General features: G+C 40.6%; 1 protein-coding gene across 2 annotated transcripts in view; it reads right to left on the bottom strand.

The window, feature by feature from the left end:
* The window catches only part of PPM1H (protein phosphatase, Mg2+/Mn2+ dependent 1H), a 225,245-nt gene that overhangs the window by 51,461 nt on the left and 151,057 nt on the right, over positions 1 to 22,727 (bottom strand). Inside the window, exons 4-5 of one of the 2 annotated variants that reach the window (XM_038396952.2) lie at positions 19,110 to 19,222; positions 529 to 613 (exon numbers count right to left, since the gene is read on the bottom strand). In XM_038396952.2, the coding sequence (XP_038252880.1) occupies positions 529 to 613; positions 19,110 to 19,222 (198 nt within the window). The remainder of the gene's footprint in view (positions 1 to 528; positions 614 to 19,109; positions 19,223 to 22,727) is intronic. The other variant, XM_043494125.1, reaches the window with a different exon arrangement.

Below are 22,727 nucleotides of genomic sequence, written 5' to 3'. Positions count from 1 at the left end.
AATGGGCTCAACTGTTAGTTTTAATGGTGTAAAAATTAAATGGCAGTTTGAGTCAGAAAGAAGTAAAAATATATTTGGTTATTTGTTAGATGGCTTACAGGCTAATAGTGCTTTGCACATAAACCATCCTGTGTCTCATCAGCTACTCATTGGCTGTAGGGGGTTCGGCTGCCCTGAGCAAAACTAGTAAAGCATCCATCCCTCCCAATCCACAGTTATTCACACTGAATAAGACCACCTACACTGAATGAAACCACCTCTATGGTAGATCCAGCCTAGGTAAGAGATCTCTGTCAGCCATGCTAATAAAACACGGGAAAACAATATGCACCACAGTCTCTCTCACACACAAATGTCAGGCTGCTACATTAAATACCATTGCACAGTAAACACTGGGAAGGAGTTAAGTACCCTACTCAGTTTGCTCATAGTTGTGCTATAGTAAAATGTTACCTAACAATCTTGTGAACACATGACAGAGCAACATTCAGTAGCAGCAGCAGCTAGTACAATCCTGAGGTCTCTTACCAGATATTGTAGTCGCTGACGCTCAGTCTCAGGAGTGAATTCTGATGACATTGGAATAACTTCTTTGTTCCTGATTATTATGGCCCTGCAATTGTCATAAAACATTGTCAGTAGAGACTACAGAAAATACTGGGACATGTGGTCTTTTTCTAACATTAGCTGGGTCTTATTCTGCTCGGACCAGAGCAAGACAAAAAACAGTCGTCCCCCTTGCCCCCGCCCCAAGCATTATAAAAACAGGATACCAACTCTTGCCGCATTTTATTTTTGGCAGAATAGCAAAACAGTAGATTTGCTTACGTCAAATTCACCTCATTCTTAGAGCTCAGAAAAATCAGGCACCCAAACAATAAGGACAGGAGTTATTTCAACCCAAGTCTACAGGGTATATTCTTATTCATTAAAGCCAGACACCCAGAGGAGATACTGCAGAATTACTGATTGCAGAACAACCCTTTGCAGGCTTTAATCCCAGTAGGGGCTGACACTCTCCAACCTGCTGGCTTCAGATGACTCATGCAAGCCACTTTCCACTTATTGATTGGTCGTATGTCATGTCAGAACATTTCCATTCTCACAGCAAATGGAAATGGCAAAGCAAATCCTGTTTAACACAAATCTAACTAGCTACCTGCCAGAGGAAGACAGGTAATGGGATGGCTATAGATCATCTGGCAGATTTCACACACATTTCTGCAAATGGCACAGAGAAAAGAAAATTCTATCAAACAATGTATATATTTCTGTCATCTCTATAAAATCTATATAAAATAAAATGCCACATTTGTCCCTTGTGTAACTGTTTCAGCCAATGGGACATACACCATGGAAGAATTTGGTCCATAATGTTTCTACTGTATTTATTGTTCATGTATCCATTCTAATAATATAATTTTATTCTCATACTTTTTTATTATTTATGCAGCCTCTTAAGTGGTGCACTCATGGTGCTTTATACAGTGGTTAGAGAAGACATACATGTTCCTAAAGATTTTATAATCTTCAAATCTGCCGATCTACATTAGAGTATTTTCAAATTGGAAAACTTGGTGCGGTATTGATTTTCCTCCTTTTTTGCCATTACACTAAGCATACACAAGTTACTGTTATTTGAATTCAAGTCTTTACAGTTCTAACATCATATTGATCCCTCCTTCTGTGATCCTTTATGCCCTTTTTACTTGTGCTATTCAAATTTTAATTCCTTTGATAATTTGATCCATTTGTTGACTGCTACCCTACATTGGGTAATGCATCCGATGAAGTGAGCTGTAGCTCACGAAAGCTTATGCTCTAATAAATTTGTTAGTCTCTAAGGTGCCACAAGTACTCCTTTTCTTTTTGCGAATACAGACTAATACGGCTGCTACTCTGAAACCTCTAATGATACTGAAAAGCCCTCAAAGTATATTGTATGCACAAACACTTTGATGAACCTTAAGCAGAGATTCAAAAACAGACCCTCCTTGGAAAACACCCCTTAAAGCGCTGCTTTTCACAATTAGGTCTATGGCATAACTACAATACATCACATCCCCATGAGTCACTTCATGCTATATTGGGTGAATAACCTCCAAATCACTAGCTAATATGCAAATATAGCAATGATGTAATGGAACGATGGAAGGGCAAATGGGTTGGGTGGGATTGTAGGGGTTATGTGGAAATGATCAGGGACGCACGGAGAGGCTGAATCTGGATTTCAGAGAATGCAGAGCTTCAGTTGCAAGGGGTCTGTAGGGGGAGGAAAACGGGGGGGGGGGGGAGTTTTGACAGAGACCATGAGCTTATTGCTCTTGGTTTTTCTGAATTCCACATGCAAATGATGCTACATTAGTGGTTTATTAGTGGAAGTTCGAGGGGAACACATCATCGGATGATGAAGTGAGCTGTAGCTCACGAAAGCTTATGCTCTAATAAATTTGTTAGTCTCTAAGGTGCCACAAGTACTCCTGTTCTTTTTGTGAATACAGACTAACACAGCTGCTACTCTGAAAACTGTAAGGAGAGGATCACTTAAGATAAGCCATCACCAGCAGCAAGGGGGGGGGGGAAGGAGGAAAACCTTTCATGGTGACAAGCAGGTAGGCTATTTCCAGCAGTTAACAAGAATATCTGAGGAACAGTGGGGGGTGGGGTGGGGAGGAAGAAATAACATGGGGAAATATAGTTTTACTTTGTGTAATGACTCATCCATTCCCAGTCTCTATTCAAGCCTAAATTAATTGTATCCAGTTTGCAAATTAATTCCAATTCAGCAGTCTCTCCTTGGAGTCTGTTTTTGAAGTTTTTTTGTTGAAGGATAGCCACCCTCAGGTCTGTAATCGAGTAACTGGAGAGATTGAAGAGTTCTCCAACTGGTTTTTGAATGTTATAATTCTTGACGTCTGATTTGTGTCCATTCATTCTTTTACGTAGAGACTGTCCAGTTTGACCAATGTACATGGCAGAGGGGCATTGCTGGCACATGATGGCATATATCACATTGGTAGATGCGCAGGTGAACGAGCCTCTGATACTGTGGCTGATGTGATTAGGCCCTATGATGGTGTCCCCTGAATAGATATGTGGACAGAGTTGGCAACGGGCTTTGTTGCAAGGATAGGTTCCTGGGTTAGTGGTTCTGTTGTGTGGTGTGTGGTTGCTGGTGAGTATTTGCTTCAGGTTAGGGGGCTGTCTGTAAGCAAGGACTGGTCTGTCTCCCAAGATCTGTGAGAGTGATGGGTCGTCCTTCAGGATAGGTTGTAGATCCTTGATGATGCGTTGGAGAGGTTTTAGTTGGGGGCTGAAGGTGATGGCTAGTGGCGTTCTGTTATTCTCTTTGTTGGGCCTGTCCTGTAGTAGGTGACTTCTGGGTACTCTTCTGGCTCTGTCAATCTGTTTCTTCACTTCAGCAGGTGGGTATTGAAGTTGTAGGAATGCATGATAGAGGTCTTGTAGGTGTTTGTCTCTGTCTGAGGGGTTGGAGCAAATGCGGTTATATCGTAGAGCTTGGCTGTCGACAATGGATCGTGTGGTATGATGTGGATGAAAGCTAGAGGCATGTAGGTAGGAATAGCGGTCAGTAGATTTCCGATATAGGGTGGTGTTTATGTGACCGTCGCTTATTAGCACCGTAGTGTCCAGGAAGTGGATCTCTTGTGTGGACTGGTCCAGGCTGAGGTTGATGGTGGGATAGAAATTGTTGAAATCCTGGTGGAATTCCTCAAGGGCTTCTTTTCCATAGGTCCAGATGATGATGTCATCAATGTAGTGCAAGTAGAGTAGGGGCATTAGGAGACAAGAGCTGAGGAAGCGTTGTTCTAAGTCAGCCATAAAAATCTACCAATGTGATGTATGCCATCATGTGCCAGCAATGCCCCTCTGCCATGTACATTGGTCAAACTGGACAGTCTCTACGTAAAAGAATGAATGGACACAAATCAGATGTCAAGAATTATAACATTCAAAAACCAGTTGGAGAACACTTCAATCTCTCTGGTCACTCGATTACAGACCTGAGGGTGGCTATTCTTCAAACAAAAAAAAACAAAAACAAAAACAAAAAAACAGACTCCAACGAGAAACTGCTGAATTGGAATTAATTTGCAAACTGGATACAATTAATTTAGGCTTGAATAGAGACTGGGAATGGATGAGTCATTACACAAAGTAAAACTATTTCCCCATGTTATTTCTTCCTCCCCACCCCACCCCACACTGTTCCTCAGATATTCTTGTTAACTGCTGGAAATAGCCTGCTTGTCACCATGAAAGGTTTTCCTCCCTCCCCCCCTCCACCCCCCCCCCCGCTGCTGGTGATGGCTTATCTTAAGTGATCACTCTCCTTACAGTGTGTATGATAAAACCCATTGTTTCATGTTTTCTCTGTGTGTGTGTATATCAATCTCCCCTCTGTATTTTCCACCAAATGCATCCGATGAAGTGAGCTGTAGCTCACGAAAGCTTATGCTTAAATTGTTAGTCTCTAAGGTGCCACAAGTACTCCTTTTCTTTTTGCGAATACAGACTACAACGGCTGCTACTTTGAAACCTGTCATTTATTTTCTGTGTGGGGAAGGATTCCCCTAGTGGTAATAATTCAATCATTTTAAAAAGGGGAGAAATTTTGGCAGAATCTTCTTCTAAATATAGTTTAAATTAGTAATGGGTCTGTCTGTCTTCTTCCCCCCTTCATTCCAGTCTGGTAAAAATGACTTGGTGGAAGTCACAATTAGGCTTTGCAGTATGCCCAGAAGTTCAACACCTTCATTTGCAAAACTGAAATAAGAACAGCACTGACTGTTTTGTGTGCGTGCAGCTTTGCTTTATTTTTTTTTGCTAATGGTTAATTTAATGTGGCTTTGAAACAGACAACTGCTCAAATACATTAGCCAGTTTTCATAACCCTTTCATCTGTAATTTGACTCGTGAGGATCGGTTTGACAGTTTGAAGGGTCTAGGGTTTCAGTATGTTGATAAATAGTCTGTATTGAGCCATGCTAGAATGATCAAAAGACATTAACAGAATTTATCTTAAAAGAATGAATCAGAAAGATTCTATAGATCATAAATTTGGTCTGAAGTAGCTAATGTTACAGTCAACAAAAGCATCACACACCTCAATACTATTGTTAGACTATTAACTTATGAGTTCTATTGTTTTTCAAAAAAATGCCATTTAAGAGGAGATCTATAAGCAAAACACATTTTAGGGCTCAGGTCCTGGAAGACACTGGAATATTTCCTATTTAAGTTTGATGGCTGTCTTATGCATGTATCTGAGGGCAGAATTGAGCTCTAAGGGACTAATATTGCGCACACAGAATGAAATTCTAAGGTAGGAAAGTCAGTGTTTCATGCGCCTAGCTTGTTTTGACTAGATATTACAGCCATATGGTGTGAAACAGTCCAGCCCAGCATGAGAACCTTGGAACAATCAAAGCAAAAATGCTTTTAGGATGGTACAGAGCCTAAATCCTGAATTCCCTTGAATTTTATTTATGTGAAATACAAAAAATCTAGAATTTATCTTAACATGAGAGAGAGATGCAACTGCACATAAGAATAAAATGGCTTGGACTGAGGGACTAGATAGCTAAAGAGATTAGAAATGGGACACTCAGGCTTCCACTTCTAGGTCATCGGTTTGAATTCAGCTCAGATCAATAGTAGTGCTCAATATCCATTACCACTCTCTCAAGCTATCTAGTACTCAGTCCAAGCCATTTAACAGCTACATGTCACTGAAGGTTGTTACTTCCAGTCCACATCACAGATGCTGGCACCACAACTGGCAAGCTTGTTGGCGATCTCACCAAGGAAGCTAAGGATTAAAGTTCTGGTCCAGTACTCATTGAAGTAGAAGGGAATCTTTCCAATAAATCCAAAGGATACTGGATCAGCCCTAATTGGGCATGGAGACTGAAGTACCCCGCCATGACCCCTGAAGTACTGCTGCTGCCTAAACAGAGTCTGTTCTGTGGACAAGGCCCTCAATCTCCAATACGATCAATATCAGTACTATGGTCACTTTAAAAATGACTTGATTTAAGGGAGCAATTTTGTTGACTGATGTGGGAACTAAGAACATTAAAATAACTATTTTGAAAAGTATAATATACACATTTCTACAGTGCTGGGGGAATTCAGCTTTTAAGTTCATATTTCACATACCAGCAATGCCATGTTATAGCAGTATTGCTTTCATCACACATGAAGGATGTGTGTATGAATGTGTGTAATAAAGCACAATGGCTTCTGGAAGTGCTAGCTCCCAAAGTATTGTGGGATTGTGGCTATGTGATTTTATACTAGAATTGCAACTGTCTGAACACTTATGCTTTGGAGGCTGTCCTAGAAGCAAGCCTCTTTAAGGGAATAGCTAGATAGAAAACTACTGGATTTGGAGAAGCTATTGTTCCCACAGCCCATCTGGTTCTGCCATATTTAATGCTGACATTTTAATTTTAACTACACTAGTGAAACATTATAGTACAGCCAGAGGGCGAGGTTGCTATACGAGGCTGGGTGATTCATGTTTGTAGGGAATGATTATGTCAACACTAACAGAATATTCCTTGATGACAAGGTTACTTCAGATCCAGAGCAATCATTAATTTATATCAGCTATGAAGAAATTTAAAAAAGCACTTACTGCAGGAAATGAAATAAGAAGTGTCAAATACCTTAGGCCCCAAATTGTATTTACTTTTAAAGTTCACTTCTCTTCCAGCTTATTGGCTTTGTGCTGTTCCCCACACAGAAAACCACCACTTCATCCCATATCAATTAAATAAATGGAACAAAAAGGGAAGTGGGATCATTAGATCACTATTAGACTCCTTTATTATACAACCCATAGAATTTTACCCAGTTACACCTGTATTGAGCCCAATAACTTGTATTCTTAGTGTAGACCCTACAATTGCACCTTGTGCTTTTCACAGCATGTCTACCTTGGTTTTACAAATAAGGGCAGTTAGTTTTAGTAGCTAGAGCTGGTAGAAATAGACAGAAAAATATGTATTTAAAAAATAAAAACCAATTCAAGTATTTAAAACTGGATGAACCAAAACCTGTTATTGCTACCTCTTTTCTGACCAGGCTAATCCATGGAATGTATTGCCTGACCTAATAAACACCCCAGCCCCAAAAAGCCATACAACTGATGTGCCTGGGTGTCCATGCTTAAGGTGGTGCAGAGAGAAATCCCAGCAATATTGCATTTACCTATTGGTTGGATGGTCCCAAAGCCCAGTGCACAAGTATATGAAGGGAAACATCCATAGGTTGGAAGCGTAAGAGGGGTACACGTGATTCTTCATAAAATGTTTCCATTTTTATTTCAGTTTGACTCAACTGTGCATTTCATTATGGCCAACTGAATGATCTCTGAGCATGTGAGCACTGTGTCCAATCCATTCGCACATATATTTAAAGTTCTGTTTATTTGTCATATTCAGTGTCAATACCCTAAAGCAATGGTTGGGGCAAGATTTTTACTTTCTGCCTTTAACTTGAATGGTTCATGAGCAACTAAATGGGTAACTGGTCACTGCATTTCAGTGTTGTTCCTGCTATTAAGGATTATGAGGAAAATCAATCTTTTATCCTTAAAAATGTATAAAACTTTTTATATAAAAAAAATGTTGAGAGCGAATGCATGCACAGAGCAGAGGGGTCCCCCTTTAAGAGGAGGCAATCGTCTGGGAACTGCCAGCATCCTTTCTTGTAAAAAAACATATAAAAAGGGAAACTCATGCATTTTAGAGAAAGTCATTGTTGGTTACTCTCATTTAATCATAAAGAGAAAGGAACACTTTAGTGAATAAGGTCAAAAGTGTAATTTCACTGCTGTCGTGGGTCTGTTGGGAATCTAGTGTTCAAAACAAAAAAGGCATCTCCTACTGTTAAGAGTATTCATGGGACACCTTGATTCCATTACACACTTTTTCAGCCGAAAATGATTTGAAACCATTAAACTGAACAGTTGTACAATGGAGGATAAAATCTGGTAAGGTGACAAAGAGAAACCATTTGGAAACACTTTTGACAGTGTACATCACTTCCAAGCCACGGGAGGATGTATCCATTTTGTCAAAAGGTGTTGAGCAGTGTGGATTCTGTACCTGTGAGGCAGAAGTGTCTGACTCATCTGAAGAGGTATTAGAAATGTGCCAATGGAAAAGAAAGAGGGATTAGAATGACAAAGAATAAGGCAAGGTTTTATTATATCCAAAGGGGAACAAAGAAGTAGATTTTAATTAGTTGTGTCACAAAATAGCTGAGAAAAACATGTAAATCCTATAACTGTGTGAATTGGTCTAATACTCTAATGGGTATTTTTAAAGAAAGATCAGAAATCACAACTGCTAGTTTCTGTTACACTTAAACACAAATCATCCTATATTTATCTTAACAAATTTCTAATAAATAAAATGTTTAGAAAATGACCAGAATACAATTGTTTAGACGTTCCCATACATAAAAGGAAAAATTGTGTAAGAATTTTGATGGGTTTAAATATATTAAAACACACACAGCCTTTGTTTCATTTACTATACTAACTAGACTAGTCTGTTTTTAATATGGCACAGATTAATTTTCAGTCTCTTACTTCAGCTGGCTTCTACAAACCTTGCTGTATCAGCAACATTCATGGAACCATAGCACCAGCACTGTAATTTTACAGATTAAGGAGGACCCAGCAGGACACTGAAATAGACCATGGTGTGAAATTTAGTTAGCGATTAACAAAGATGAGTTCCAATGGTGACATGTCCATTATCAAAACCCACACGGGGTGAAATCCTGGTCCCAGTGAAGACCATAAAAAACTCCCACAATTCACAAGAATTCCATTTACACTGGAGGCTTCACCCACTCAGATCAGACAAGCTTGCAAATGCCTCATCTCTTCTCAATGCCCCCACGAGCATAACATACAATCAACAAAATACAGATCCGGAAGAGTCAAAGCGGATGAAATTCTCTGTCTTTCTTTCATCTACTCATTTCCACAACCTCCCAACCCGGGTTTCTTTACATTCCTTAGTAGCAGCATCAGACCTAACCCTTGCATACATAATTATTCATATACGATCACAAATACTGGATATTTATCTTTACAGCATCAGACTAACCCTATACATAATTATTCATATACAGATCAAAATGGATAATTTATCTTTAACTGAACAGAAAACCTTTTATTTTACAGTAGCTCTCATTGATAGGGAGTACATGCTCCTGGCCCCCTCCATTAGCTCTTAGGCTAGCTCCCTATGCAGTGGTTAAAGCCGATTGAAACGGGCAGGGGGAGTGCTCACCAACCAACCAAAGAGAAAGGCATCTACTCGAGTCCCCTCCTTCCCCCCAATATAGCTGAAATACAGCTATTTCCTTCTGCATTCCCAGGGTAAGAGAACTGCAGTGAGAAGCCACATGGCTCTGCGACTGTATGGATTCTGTGGAAGAGGTGAGCTTATAAGTCTAGCAGATCTCCCTAAGCACAAGTATACAACACAATATACAGAATTTTCCATTTTTATTTTCTTTCAAATTGTATGATTTACTCACATTTATTTACTTTTGAATGTTTATTTCACAGTCCTTGTAAAATAAGGCACTCTGGACAAAATAAGGGTTGCTAATATATTTCAAAGCCTCTATTCTGATTGGCTGATTTTTTCAAAAAGATGTACACTACTTTTAATGCAGAACAACAATAGCCAAGTAGACGCTGTTTGCAGTAGAGGAGCAGTCCTTGTGCATTTCAATGGGAGAGCTTATTCCTCATTCATACTAACACCTGAGTTGATCAGCTTTTTCAGGGCCAAAAAGAATAATGAGTATGGATTTTCATACTTAACTCCCCTTGTCAAACAACACATCAACACCTATCATCATCAGTAAGAGGGGACTCCTAGTTTGTGGGTCCCTCACTCTGCCCTGGTTATTTCTTGTGTGCAGAGGTTACCATGGTTTAGCAGGAATCTCCAGGAATTGTAGTTGTTGGAATTGAAGGGAAGGTGTCTGGAAAGATGTACAGAGTTTGATCATCAACTTCTATACCAGGATTGTATGCAGGTATACAGAATGAATAATTATGGCTGAGGTCAGTAGATGTTATCTGCATGAACCATAGTCAACTCTGCAAATACACTATCCAGCATAGGCTGACTAATTCAGGCTACCTTTCCCAATTAATAGATTTTTTAAAAATGATTCCAATAGTGAATTTGTCTTCTTCAGGATGAGTCTTCTCCAAGCTAGTCTCACTGGCCTTTTGATTGCAAAAGCTGCTCCCTGGAGGTATTCTTCTGATGACGTTCATCTCAGCTTGGAAGAGATTATCCATATTCATCTGGACTCCTTGCTTCAGCTTTGATCCTTGTCCAATTTGATTACTTAAAACAAATAGAGGGACCATGGTTTGCTGCTGCTGCTGCTGCTATTTGTGTCCTCACACTGCTTTCCTTCCACACCCATGAACATGCAATTGCCAGATCACTGCATTCCACCAGGTCACCGGAAGAGCATTCACACTCAAGCTGCTGGTATTTCAGGAGATGTTTCATATTTGAGGCTCTCTGCCACAGTCACAGGTACTGTGGTCAATGATGTAGTCCCACCTAATTACTGCCTCCCTACACCAGTCAACTCCAGTGCAGAGTCAATTAAGGTATATGCTAGATAGACCAGGGCTAATCTGTACTGTGTGGAAGGTGCTTGACTTGTGGATGCCAAAGCACACAGGTTACAGGATCATTCTCTACTTATTTGCCATAACTGAACCCTTGTTTGGTTGGATAATCATGTTAGAGGTTTAACAGTGGCAAGAAAGTTTTGTTGTGACTTCAGTTGACTCAACATTGGTGTTATGTCATATAGCAGACATCTTGGATCTGTGCATTGCCTTGTGGACTCGACTCTACTAGACACTTCCTGGAGTATATCAGGAAGAGAAACACCTGCAAGGATGTATAGGCTATTGACATGGGTAGGCTTAAAGCATCCTGTAATATAGTGGCAGAAAGCATTGAATATAGGGTCTAGCTTCTTTGAGTGAGGGGATCATGCCCACACTTCACAGACAGAGAGCTTACAAAAATGAAAAAGAATTTACTTTTAAATTCATAGGATTTTAAATACATAGGATGGCTGACAACGATGCTCTCCTGCATGATATCTGGCATTGTACCAAAGCTGCTTGGTGCAAATAGCGGGAGATAACACTAGTTCTCTGTGATTAAAAATATGCCAATAAAGTTTAGTGCATAAACTGTAATTTGAGCCATCTTAATATATGAACAGAGACTTGACCAGACACAAGAAAGGAAATCAGTATGTCTGCACCATGGAAATGAATATATTGATATCAAATGGTTGGACATTCAATGACAGGGAACAAAATGAGATTGTACATCGCCTAAAGTGGGTTTTTCCTATTGAAGACAAGTTGAGAGAGGGTAGGCTATGTTGGTAGGGGCATATTGATTGGATCTAGGACCTCTATATCAGTAGGATGGCTCTTGCAATGATTGTGGATGGAAGATGATCAAGTGGGAGTCCAAAGGCTTGGTAAGCGGACTGGATATCTCTGACACCGATGTGCATGACAACCCACCTAAACAAGTAATCTCATCTCATCAGAAGTCTCCATTCCTTGGCATAGCCTGGGCAATAAATATCAGCCTGATCTTATGGGAAGAGTTTTCATCTAGGGTTCCTGCACATATACACACACTCAGAGTTGATGAGGAACCTCTGTCTCTACTAAAGCTCTAAGAAACTAGAAACTGGACTCAAGGTATTTTAGCTAGATGCTGATGAGCTGTAACTGCTTAAGTTACCTGAAAAACCTGTGGAGTCCAAGGGCCAGGAGAAGTTGAAAGAGGCTTCCAGCAAAGCAGTGTTCTCAACAAACTTGAGGTACACTCCCAAGTGAATCTGGAAAGCTTCCCTCTAGACTCTTTCCTACTTGATATGCCTCAGCACTAGTTCTGAAAAGATTTAGGAAGAATCCACCAGAGCCTCCTTTGTGTGATCTGTCAAAAAGACACAGGTGGAAGGATAGTCTTGTGGTTAATGCACTGCATTGGGAGACCTGGATTCAGTTCTCAGCTGTGCCGCAGACTTCCTGTATGACGTTCACCTCTCTGCATCAGTTCCCCATCTATAAAATGGGGAGAAAACTTCCTTTCTCCCATCATTTGTCTATCTTGTCAGGGCATGGATTCTCTCTCCTACTATGTACATATACAATGTTAATGTAATGGGAACCCAATCTCAGTTGGTGCTACTATAATATAAATAAATAGGGAGTGATTCCATTTACAGTGGCTAATGTAGCTTTAAAAAAAAAAATAAGGACATCCCATGAGCGAGAAAGCAAGAAAATGCATGCCTTTTGGGAGCTGGTAATAAACAGAAAGTGGCTAGCCTATCCCCCGAGGTTACTGCAAAAGTAACGTACCCTCCACTTCCACGTAACCTGCAATGCCAGTAGTTCGCGTATGGAAGAAGGTAGGACGGTCAGGACTGAAGACCCATTTTACACAAACTACCAAGTATACAGGGCTATGGACGTAATACAAGTCCTCTCATAGAAATGAATGAGCTTCGGAGAAGAGGTAAAAAGGCTGCTTTGTCTTCAAAGGAATCCTTGCGTGGGATGCACTCTAGTCTTCCTTTTCATTCAGCTTTGTCTTTAAACCCAATTCCTTTCTCTTTAATTCTCCTGACCTGCTGATACAGGCCTCTGTGCCTCTTCATTGCAAAATGAATCATTGTAGGCAGTCACTCAGTTAAATATAATGCACCCATCTTCTGAAACTCATTGTCCACTGAGATCAGGAAAGTCTCTGCTTTCTCACCACTAAATGTAAAGGCTTATTTCTTGTCAACTACTTTTATTTACTTTTAAATTAAAGTAATCATTAAAGGAGGATAGCCAATTATGGTATTATTCAAAATCACTTCCAATAGCTTCATCAGGATAAAATGGTGTAAAACCTGAAGTTGCTGCTGTTCTTTTTAACCTTTCTTCTTCAATTCTAACTTCTCCTTGCACAAAGAGGATGGAAAAACAGGAGCGAGAGTGACTCCCACATGCATACAAGCCAAGCTTCCAAGCAAGGGAGGCAAAAAAGAAAAAATGGAGGGAATGTGGATGTGCTTTTATGTTCCCAGTGTGAATGAACAATACTTTATTTCCATGACTTCTGCTGAGTGAAGACATGCAGACTGTTCTGCACATCAGACTGAAGCTGGAGGAGAGAGAGAAATTTAAATTTAACTTTTAAACACCAGCTTTGTTTTTAAAGGGTAGTTTCAATCCAGTCTGCTGACAGACTCATTTGAGCTGGATGGGTTTGAAGCTGCTGGTTGCCAACTAGGCAATGAAGTTTTCAATATCTTCAGTGGTTTTTGCACCTCAGTTGTGGTCCCAGGAAGGTTCAATAATCTAAAAAGGGCACAGACAGTTTGACCAAAATAGGACCTACAACTATTTTTAATAATGAACTTGGTAAGAGAGCATCCTGAAGACTCTAAATAGCCATAGATTTAAAGAAAAAGCAAACTCCTGTCACCTAGAAATTTTAAGGTTCTAATTAGAAAAAGGTGTACACAGAATAAATGACTTGGATCTCTTCTGCTCCCCGTGCAGGAAGACTTAAGCATGGGTGCTATTCCAAATGCTTTGTGGATTTTTTGCTGAGTCAGCACAGTATGTGCCCTTGGACAAGTCAGATAATTTCTCTGAGTCTCAGTCTCCTAACCCATATAGGGATAATGATACTTCCCTTCTTTTGTTAAGCACTTTGGGATATATTGACTCTCAGAGTGAAGTATTATTATTATTATTGCCGATTATTATTGTTATAGTGGTACTAATAAGATGGTTAAGACAGCCATGCAGAATAATCATTAATAAAAAGGACAAAGTAAATCCAGATTAGCTAATAGAGAAGGAAGAACATCAGAAGAGAAAGAAAGATTATTTTACAGGTTTCTTAAATACTATTATAAATAGCTATACAGGTATACCAAATTCATGGTCCATTTTGGTCAATTTTACGGTCATAGGATTTTAACAATCGTAAATGTCATTATTTCAGTTATTTAAATCTGAAATTTAACAGTGTTGTAATTTTAGGGGTCTTGACAAAAAGGAGTTGTGGGGGAGTCACAAGGTTAGTGTAGTGGAAGTTGTGGTATTGCTGTCCTTACTTCTGCGCTGCAATTGGCAGTGGCGCTGTCTTCAGAGCTGGGTGGCTAGAGAGCAGCGGCTGCAGGGCGGGAGCCCATCTCTGAAGGCAGACCTGCTGCTAGCAACTGCACAGAAGTAAGAGTGGCATGGTAATGGTATTGCCATCTTTACTTGTGAACTGCTGCTGGCCGGGCACTTCCTTTAGAGCCGGGTGTCTGGCTGATAGCGGCCAATTTCTGACCACCCCAGTTCTGAAGGCAGTGCAGAAGTAAGGGGGCATAACTGCAACCTCCCTAAATAACCTTGTGACCCCCCCTGCAAGTCCCTTTTGAGTCAGGACCTCCAATTTGAGAAATACTTGACTCCCCTGCGAAATCTGTATAATATAGGATAAAAGCAACAAAGGACCAGAGTTTCAGAGAAGAAACCAGATTTCATGGTCAGTGATGTGTTTTTCATGGCTGTGAATTTGGTAGGGTCCTAATTATAACCGGAAAGAGTTAAACAAAAATACTACGAGGCTAGGCAAATTGCCTTCCCATGCTTTATTTTTAATAGGCATGTAGATAGAAGGAAAAATCATACTGCTAAAACTGTCCTGAGTAGTGCAATCACAGTGACCACACCAACGTCTTGGGATTATTACTCCTTCAATTCTCCCTTTTTAAAAAATTCTATTTACATTATAGCATGGTGCTTCCCTGCCCCTCATCTATTGTACAATCAGTAACTCTAAAAGTGACTCCTCTTCTGAGGACTATTACTGATTACAGTGATGAAATTAGAGCAAGCAAGTGTGACCCAGAAGGGAAAGGAGAGGAACTCGGTGAGATAAAAAGTTGGTATTGGGAGAACGTAGCTTCAACTTCACCAGTAATAAAGAAGACTTCAACATTGTATTCATTATTTTATTTTTCTCCTCTTTTGTGAATGGCAAGAAGTGGGGATATGACACACTTAGTTTCAAATAGTGGTGAGATTGATTATTCTTAACCCAAATGTGAATACCAGTGTAAAGCAGCTACCCAGCATGTTACTGTCATCTAACTATCTGAAATACATTAGAAAAAGGAAGACACACTTTTTTCTGGAAATCTAGATATGTCCGACATTTTAAAAAGGAGAGAGCCCGTCCATTAAGAACATGAGGGGTGGGGGGGAGCAAGACAAAAATATCAATAAGAAAATCTGATTAAGCAAAGTCAAGTCCAATGACCCTCCAAATTTGTGAAAGCCTTTTAAATTCTCATCCCTTGCTTTGATCCTTTCTTTTGCACATATAAAAAAAGTTCAAGAATCTATTGCAGATTAGCCAGAGTTTGCAGACTTGTGGGGAAACCAATCAGCTTGTCTTTTGTTTCTCAATGGAGTGATAAAAGTGCAGCTGTTGAAAGACTTTATAGCACTACTGTATATAATGCAGCACAAAATGGTGATACTTGCATTCTCTGATAAAAATGGGTAGATCCATACTGGGGCCATCATGAAAACTAAAGGAACTTTTGTGGCAAAGAGGGCTAAATCTCTTCATATCACATAAGAGTCACCAGAATGATATTGGGCAACTGTTACACCGAGTCAACCTGCACTATACTTGGCTAGTAATTAGCAAAGAACATCTGTCCATTTCCTGGTTTACTAGCCCTCTATTACGAACGCTAAACTACTGACTGACTTAAAAAACAAACAAACCCAGCAACAACAACCCTACCAAAGCTAAGAGAAAAATTTAACAAAACTTATTTTTTTAAAATTAGAAGTTACTCTAACAATAAACAATTGAATAATTCTATTTGAATTAAGTGAGCAGTGAACATTTACTGTCTTTTACAAAGCAGCTATTCAGATACTCTGGCCTGGTGACTATAGAATGTGTATGTCACACTGGTATGCAAAGTGCAATATAATAAACTGAGACCAATATAAATTGGAAACTTTATTTATTGAATATAAGATCAGTAGTCCTGCAGTCAGCTACCCAGATAACCTTGCATGAACGTTGCTGAATATCCTTCCTGCCAGCACTCATTTCACACAATGTTTGAAGGGAACCAAATAGATGGCTTGACCTTGGAACCTGTACCTTTAAAAGGAAAGCACTGAAAGACTCTTTTCATTTTCCCTTCCCCCATGGAGGAGACAGTGTGCCAAGTAGGCTGATGTTTAGCTTAGAGAGAGAGAGAGACGCATTAAAAATCTTTGGCCAAGGTTCAGATATAGATTTTCACTGTATAAGAAGGTATATTTATGACAGAATCTAAGAATGATCAGGCCCACCAATTAGAGAGTGGAAGTGGCTCTCTCAATAGTTTATCAGACTATGAAGATGTCACCTCATTTTTAGTGGGATGCGGATATCATGTGCAATTACTGTAGAACTGTGACTCCTTGGTTAGCAAAAAATTTAATTATATCATTGACATTAGCATTATCTGCTAAGGCTGCAACATCATGCTCTTAAAAGTACATCATAAAACCTAGAATTAGCACAGGTTTCCTCCCTTCCACCCCCAACTGAAAACGCTCAGCTTGGGTAAGCCTAGTAGTCCATGCAGAAGTGAGCTAGGGCTGTACCAGAGGACTGCCTGCTGGTAATTTAGTAATATGGTAATTAAAGTCTTTTCATGATGTAATTACATATCAACTACAAAGGGACAGCTGCTATATAACAGTGCCAGGATACATGGCATGAAATGATTAGATTTGAGAAGCTTTAGTGGTTAAACTGAATACCACAGACATAACTCTGAGGTGTAGTTAGCACTGCACAACCCATTATTATTCAAGTCGCACGCACAGTCTTTCCTTATTCTCATTGTGATAGTAACATTTTCCTTCATATACCTTGTTTCTAGGATACCAGAAAGCCTTTTAAAACCCACCTTTGTAAACCCCTGCTGTTTTGAAATTGCACTGAATTTCATGTCTATGTCTATTTCAGGACAAGAGTCTGTTCAAATTAGATCCATCTTGATACGTATAAACAGTGAGGAGTCCTTGTGGCACCTTAGAGACTAACAAATTTATTTGGGCATAAGCTTTTGTGGGCTATAACCCACTTCATCAGATGCATGGAGTACAAAATACAGTAAGCAGGTATAAATATACAGCACATGAAAAGATGGGAGTTGTCTTGCCATTCAATTAGAAGGACCCCTTCTTGTAAACTAGTTGGGAATGGGCCACATGCACCCTAATTGAATTGGCCTCGTTAACACTGACCCCCCCAACTTGGTAAGGCAAGGGGCGGGGCGGGGCGTCTGGCAGAAGGGGTGGGGTTGGGGTCAGCATCCCCCAGCCAGCCCATCCACACTGCCTGGCCCATGCTGCCCTCCTTTTGACCCTCCCAACCCCATTGGCAAAAGGGGCAACAATATTAAAACCGCAGCAACGCTTTAAGCAGGGCAGCCAACGGGGAGAGGGGGAGGGAGGGATGCAAAAGTGGCAGCGATGTTAAAGCACTGCCGTAGCAGTGCTTTCAAGTCAGCTGGGTATGGGCCGGTACGGCGGCCATATTTTACCTGTACACCATGCCGGCCCATACCAGCTTACTTTCACCCCGGTGCACCTTCCCCTTGACCTGATGCTGTGTGTCCAAGGGGGATTTGAGCTTCACATTTTAGTGTCTTTTATAAGATGAATTAATGAGTAGTTCAAAAGAAAAGCATGCAATACCTTGTTTCTAATTCAATGTGTGTCTACAAACAACAAGAAGAATCATAGCCCTGGCATGCAGAGAACTGGGACAGTGTGCACAAGAGATTACTCTTGCTAGCCGAGAGATTTCTGGGCCTGCTGCCCCCTTAAAAATCTAAGGCTTCTGAGCAGCAGTACAGCTGTTCTCTCACTATCTTTGTTACTAGGTGCATATACATAATGAAATTGTGAAAAATATATTCTCACAAGCATGCATGTGCACACACAAGTCTACATATATATTTTTCTTCTTTTAATGGCTTTCTGTCTAATATTAGGGCTGTCTACTCCTCTTTTCAGGCCTATGAAGTCTTGCTCTATACCATCCAGAGACTAGCCTTCTTCTCCTTCCTACTTTTCTCAGCTTGTTCTTTCCCAATATGACAGGGCTGCCGCACAAACAGCAAAAAGAAATCTACAAGAACAGTATCTCTCTCTCTCTAGGGGTTGTGTGGGGAGGAAAGAGAGCGTTCCAGTATGTTACTGGTTTTGACTTACTCAGAAGACTGGAAAAACAGCTTTTTCTCTGGGATATTTCCAGTGGCCAACGTTTTATAATAATTATTATTAAATAAAAGAGGTTAGCTAAATGACCTGAACTTCCGAGGAGTCCATCAAGTTTCAGTCTGAGGGGTAGGTGAATATCTGAATCAGGATTTATTTATTTAATTCTAGCCTAACCTGTTCGTATGCCCAGTTACAAAAGCACTAACCAAATCTGTCATAATTGACTGGCTCTGAACCCATCAAGGATTAGCTAGGAGATCCTTCAAGCCTAGGCTGGGGGACAACAGCAACCTCTAGTTCAAACTGTTCTTTCAATTCTCATAAACAGACACACGGAACCATTTCAAACAGTGGTTAATAAAAAACTTGCACTAGAACACACAGTAAATCATTTTTTATTTCACACTGCAGAAGAGCCATTGAGTCATTTAGAGGCTGTTAATAAGGAACTTCTCTAAACATCACTCTTATCTAAATAGCAGGCTTATGTTACTTTTATTTTCTATTAAATACTTATTGCAACTGTTCAATATAAAACAGTAAGGTATATTACTACTACTATTTGAATTGAGATGCATTCCAATCAAGGATCAGGGCCCCATTGAGCTACTTTGCTAACTGCCTCTTGCAAAGGAAATTATGATTTTTAGGCAAAAAACCCCTAGAAATCCGCTTTGCTTACCTACTGTCACCAGCATTTGCCACGTAGAGCTTCCCCAGCATATACACAACAACAAGGGCTGTGCAGCCACCAGATATACTGTAAACAGTCCTCTCTCGCTCTATTTGTAAATCCTAAGGAAGACAGAAGAGAGTTTATAAAATAGCTTTGTAATTGGCATTTAGGAAGAGAAGATTTTCATTAAAACCTTACATATTCATATTCCTAAACCAAAAGTCCTGTTGAGTTTGTTTATTTGTTGCTGCCACAACTGTATATTCAGGAAAACAAATGGAACATCTAAGAGCAATGAATATAGGGCCCAATCCCGTTTGTTCCATGGATAAAGTAACCTGGTTAATATCGTGCAAGGCACAGCAGAACGAAGTGTAGTGCTACCCAAGGAGGCCATCCTCTGACTAATATTTGAATGACACTCTGGTTTCTGTTATAGTCACAATTTCTGTTACTGCCTACAAATCAATGTTGAGGAAGAAAACCCAAAAGAAATCAAATCTTACACAGTCTTTTGTCAGAGACATACACACATACATATGCTAAAAATGCCTATTTTATATCACTTTGCCATAGACAAGTTTTAAGTTAAGTTGATATCCCCCCCCCCCCATGGATTTTTGCATTTTTAGCAAGCTACAGAGTATTTCAAAGAAAGCAGAAATTTCTAACCATCAAAATAATTTTAACTCGTATATTAAAGTGGATTTTCAAGGCATTTCCAAGTACATTAAAATGGTTTTATTCCCTGGCTTTTTACAATAATCCTTTTAAAATCTGAAATCAATGTCTGTTTCCTTACCTATTTGCAGTCTGTAAGGATGTTGGCATTTATGTTTTATTTTGTTTTAATAAGATGACTTCAAAAGTATTTGTTATGATGCAAAAGAGGGATTACTACAATGATCCTGATTTTTCAGAGAGAGAGTGTCTACACTACAAAATTATGTTGACATATGTCCATGTGCAGACACCACAGTAATTAAATCACTTTTGCGTGTCCACACTATGCTCATGTCAGCAATGCACATCCTCACTACCTGCATCGATATAAGTGCTGAAAGCAATGCATCTGTGCATAGCTATCTCACTGTGCAACCTGCCACCATCTAATGCAGGGTGTTTTGGAAAGGGTTTGCAATGCCTCATGGGGGCAAACAAATTGCACAGGGGTGCCTGGAAACATGATTTCAACATTCCATAATGCAGTTTTCTCCATCTCATGACGATTCCCGCCTCTTTTCCTAAGCCCCATAAACCTGTGTGCATGCCATCTGAGTGAGAAGCATGGATCCTGCACAGCTCTGTTCTACTGTGATGAGTGTTGCAAGTAAGCGATGTCTGATCCTGCAGTATTTGCAGTGTCAGCAGAGGAGCCTTGGGGGCATGACAATTCCTTAGAGGCTAGATTGCTGTGGGACACAAAGAAATAATTCAAGGTTGTTGGCTGCATTCACAGAGCAGCTGAAGACGGTGGAGCACTAGTTCTGGGCCCAAGCAACTAGCACTAACTGGTGGGACCACATTGTCATGCAGGTTTGGGATGACCAGCAGTGGCTGCAGAACTGTTGGGATGTTCAAGGCCATGTTTCCGGATCTGCGTGCAGAGCTTTTGCCTGCCCTCCGGGTCAGCGACACCATAACAAGAGCTGCACTGACAGTGGAGAAGTGAGATGGCCATCACTGTGGGGAAGTTTGTAATGCCAAATTGCTACCAATCAGTCAGGAATCAATTGGAGTTGGGAAAACCACCAGGAGGGTTGCTGTGATGCAAGCGTCCAGGGCCATTAATCACATCTTGCTGCAGAGGACTGACACTCCGGGCAATGTGCAGGACATCGTGGATTGTTTTGCAGTAATAGGATTCTCAAACTGTGGTGGAGCAATAGATGGCACACACATCCCTATTTTGGCACCAGACCACCTTGCCACAGAGTACACCAACAGAAAGGGCTACTTTTGTGTGGTACTGGAAGCACTGGTGGATCACTGGGGATGTTTTACCAACATCAACGTGGGCTGGTCAGGGGAGGTGCATGACACATGCATCTTAAGAACACAGGCCTGTTCAGAAAGTTGCAAGCAGGGACTTTCTTTCCAGACCAGAGGACTATCACTGCGGATGTTGAAATGCTAATAGTGACCCCTTACTCCTGTGGCTCATGAAGCTAATCGAGCGCTTCAACTACAGGCTCAGTAGGTGCAGAATGACAGTTGAATGTGCCTTTGGCTGTTTGAAAGGCCGCTGGCACCATCTACTCATGAGATTAGACTTCAGTGAAAAAAATATCCCAATGGTTACAGCTGACTGCTGTCTCTTTCATAATATTTGTGAAGCAAAGGCAGAGAAGTTTCAGCCCTAGTGAAGCGGCTGTCTGCTGATTTTGAGCGCCAGATACCAGAGCTTTAAGAAGAGCTCAGTGTGGAGCTATACGGCTCATGGAGGCTTTGAAATACCATTTTAATAGTAAGCCACAGTAATGTGTGCTGTTTTAACGTGCTCAGCCTTGCATTGCTTTTTGGCACCCCAGTATGAACCTTGTAATGAGTGCTGTGCATGTAGCAATATAACATTGCATATGCACCTATTGCTATTAACTTTGAATGATGTCAGCCCCAACCAGCATATGCTGTAAATTAATAAAGAATTAAGTTTCCATAAATATACTTATTATAAACCCATGCAAACAGACATTTATAATTGAATTAAACTTTATAAATACAGGGGAAAGAACTGTTAAAGGAGAAAGAAGAGAGTCATTTCCATTTCAGAAACACGTACACCAACCATGTCTCTCACAGGTCAGTGCATGTGCTGCTGTGATTGCCTGCACTCTCCCCCAGGGTGGAGTGGTAGGCATAGTGCAGTGGCCTTGGACGCCACATGGAATGCAGTTCTCTATGGGCTGCAGAGGGAGGTGAGCATGGAATTGTTGAATCTGAAAGTCCACAAGAGTCTACAGCATGTTCTGTTTGCTGCTTGAAAAGTGCTATCTGCTGCTGCATGTCCCTTTCTGCTCTCTTTTCCACTCAATCCCTGTCCATGCTGTCCACAAGGGTATCCAAAGCAGCAGAGGTTTGCAGGATCTCTTGGAACATGCTGTCCTGCATCCTCTTCCTTCTCCTCCTTATCTGGCTGCACCGCTCTGCTGGTGCAGATGCGGAGATCCTCAAGACCACATTTCCAGCTGCAAAAGATACCATGGACAGAGGTACTATTGTGAGTGTATTCACAAGATAAATTGAAACTTGGTATACTGAACTCACTCCCTTTTATCCATACAAGTTGAAACCACTACATTCTCACTTCTTTCTAGGATTCATAAAGCAGAGTGGCAGTCCCAGTGATGGTGAGTACAGCTCAGAGGAAGGGGGTAAGTTAGGAAAATAAGGGGCAGGGATAGTTCATGGACATAAGTATATGCATATAGGACAACCGAGCTGAATACTAGCACTGTTTCCCACAGGTGGTGGGGATTTTAGCTGAACTTCCACTGAAAGGGAACAGCTCTTGCAGGCATCCAGCTGCAGATCGTGGCCATATGCTGCTAGCCTGCATGCTGCAATAGTGCCTGCTGAAATAATTGTTGAATGGTGTGGGAAAGTGTCCTACCATGGCAGGAG

Source organism: Dermochelys coriacea, chromosome 1, assembly GCF_009764565.3.
Source record: "Dermochelys coriacea isolate rDerCor1 chromosome 1, rDerCor1.pri.v4, whole genome shotgun sequence".
Taxonomy (NCBI): domain Eukaryota; kingdom Metazoa; phylum Chordata; order Testudines; family Dermochelyidae; genus Dermochelys; species Dermochelys coriacea.
The sequence above is the reverse complement of the archived record's forward strand: the minus strand, read 5'-3'. Positions and strand labels throughout refer to the sequence as shown.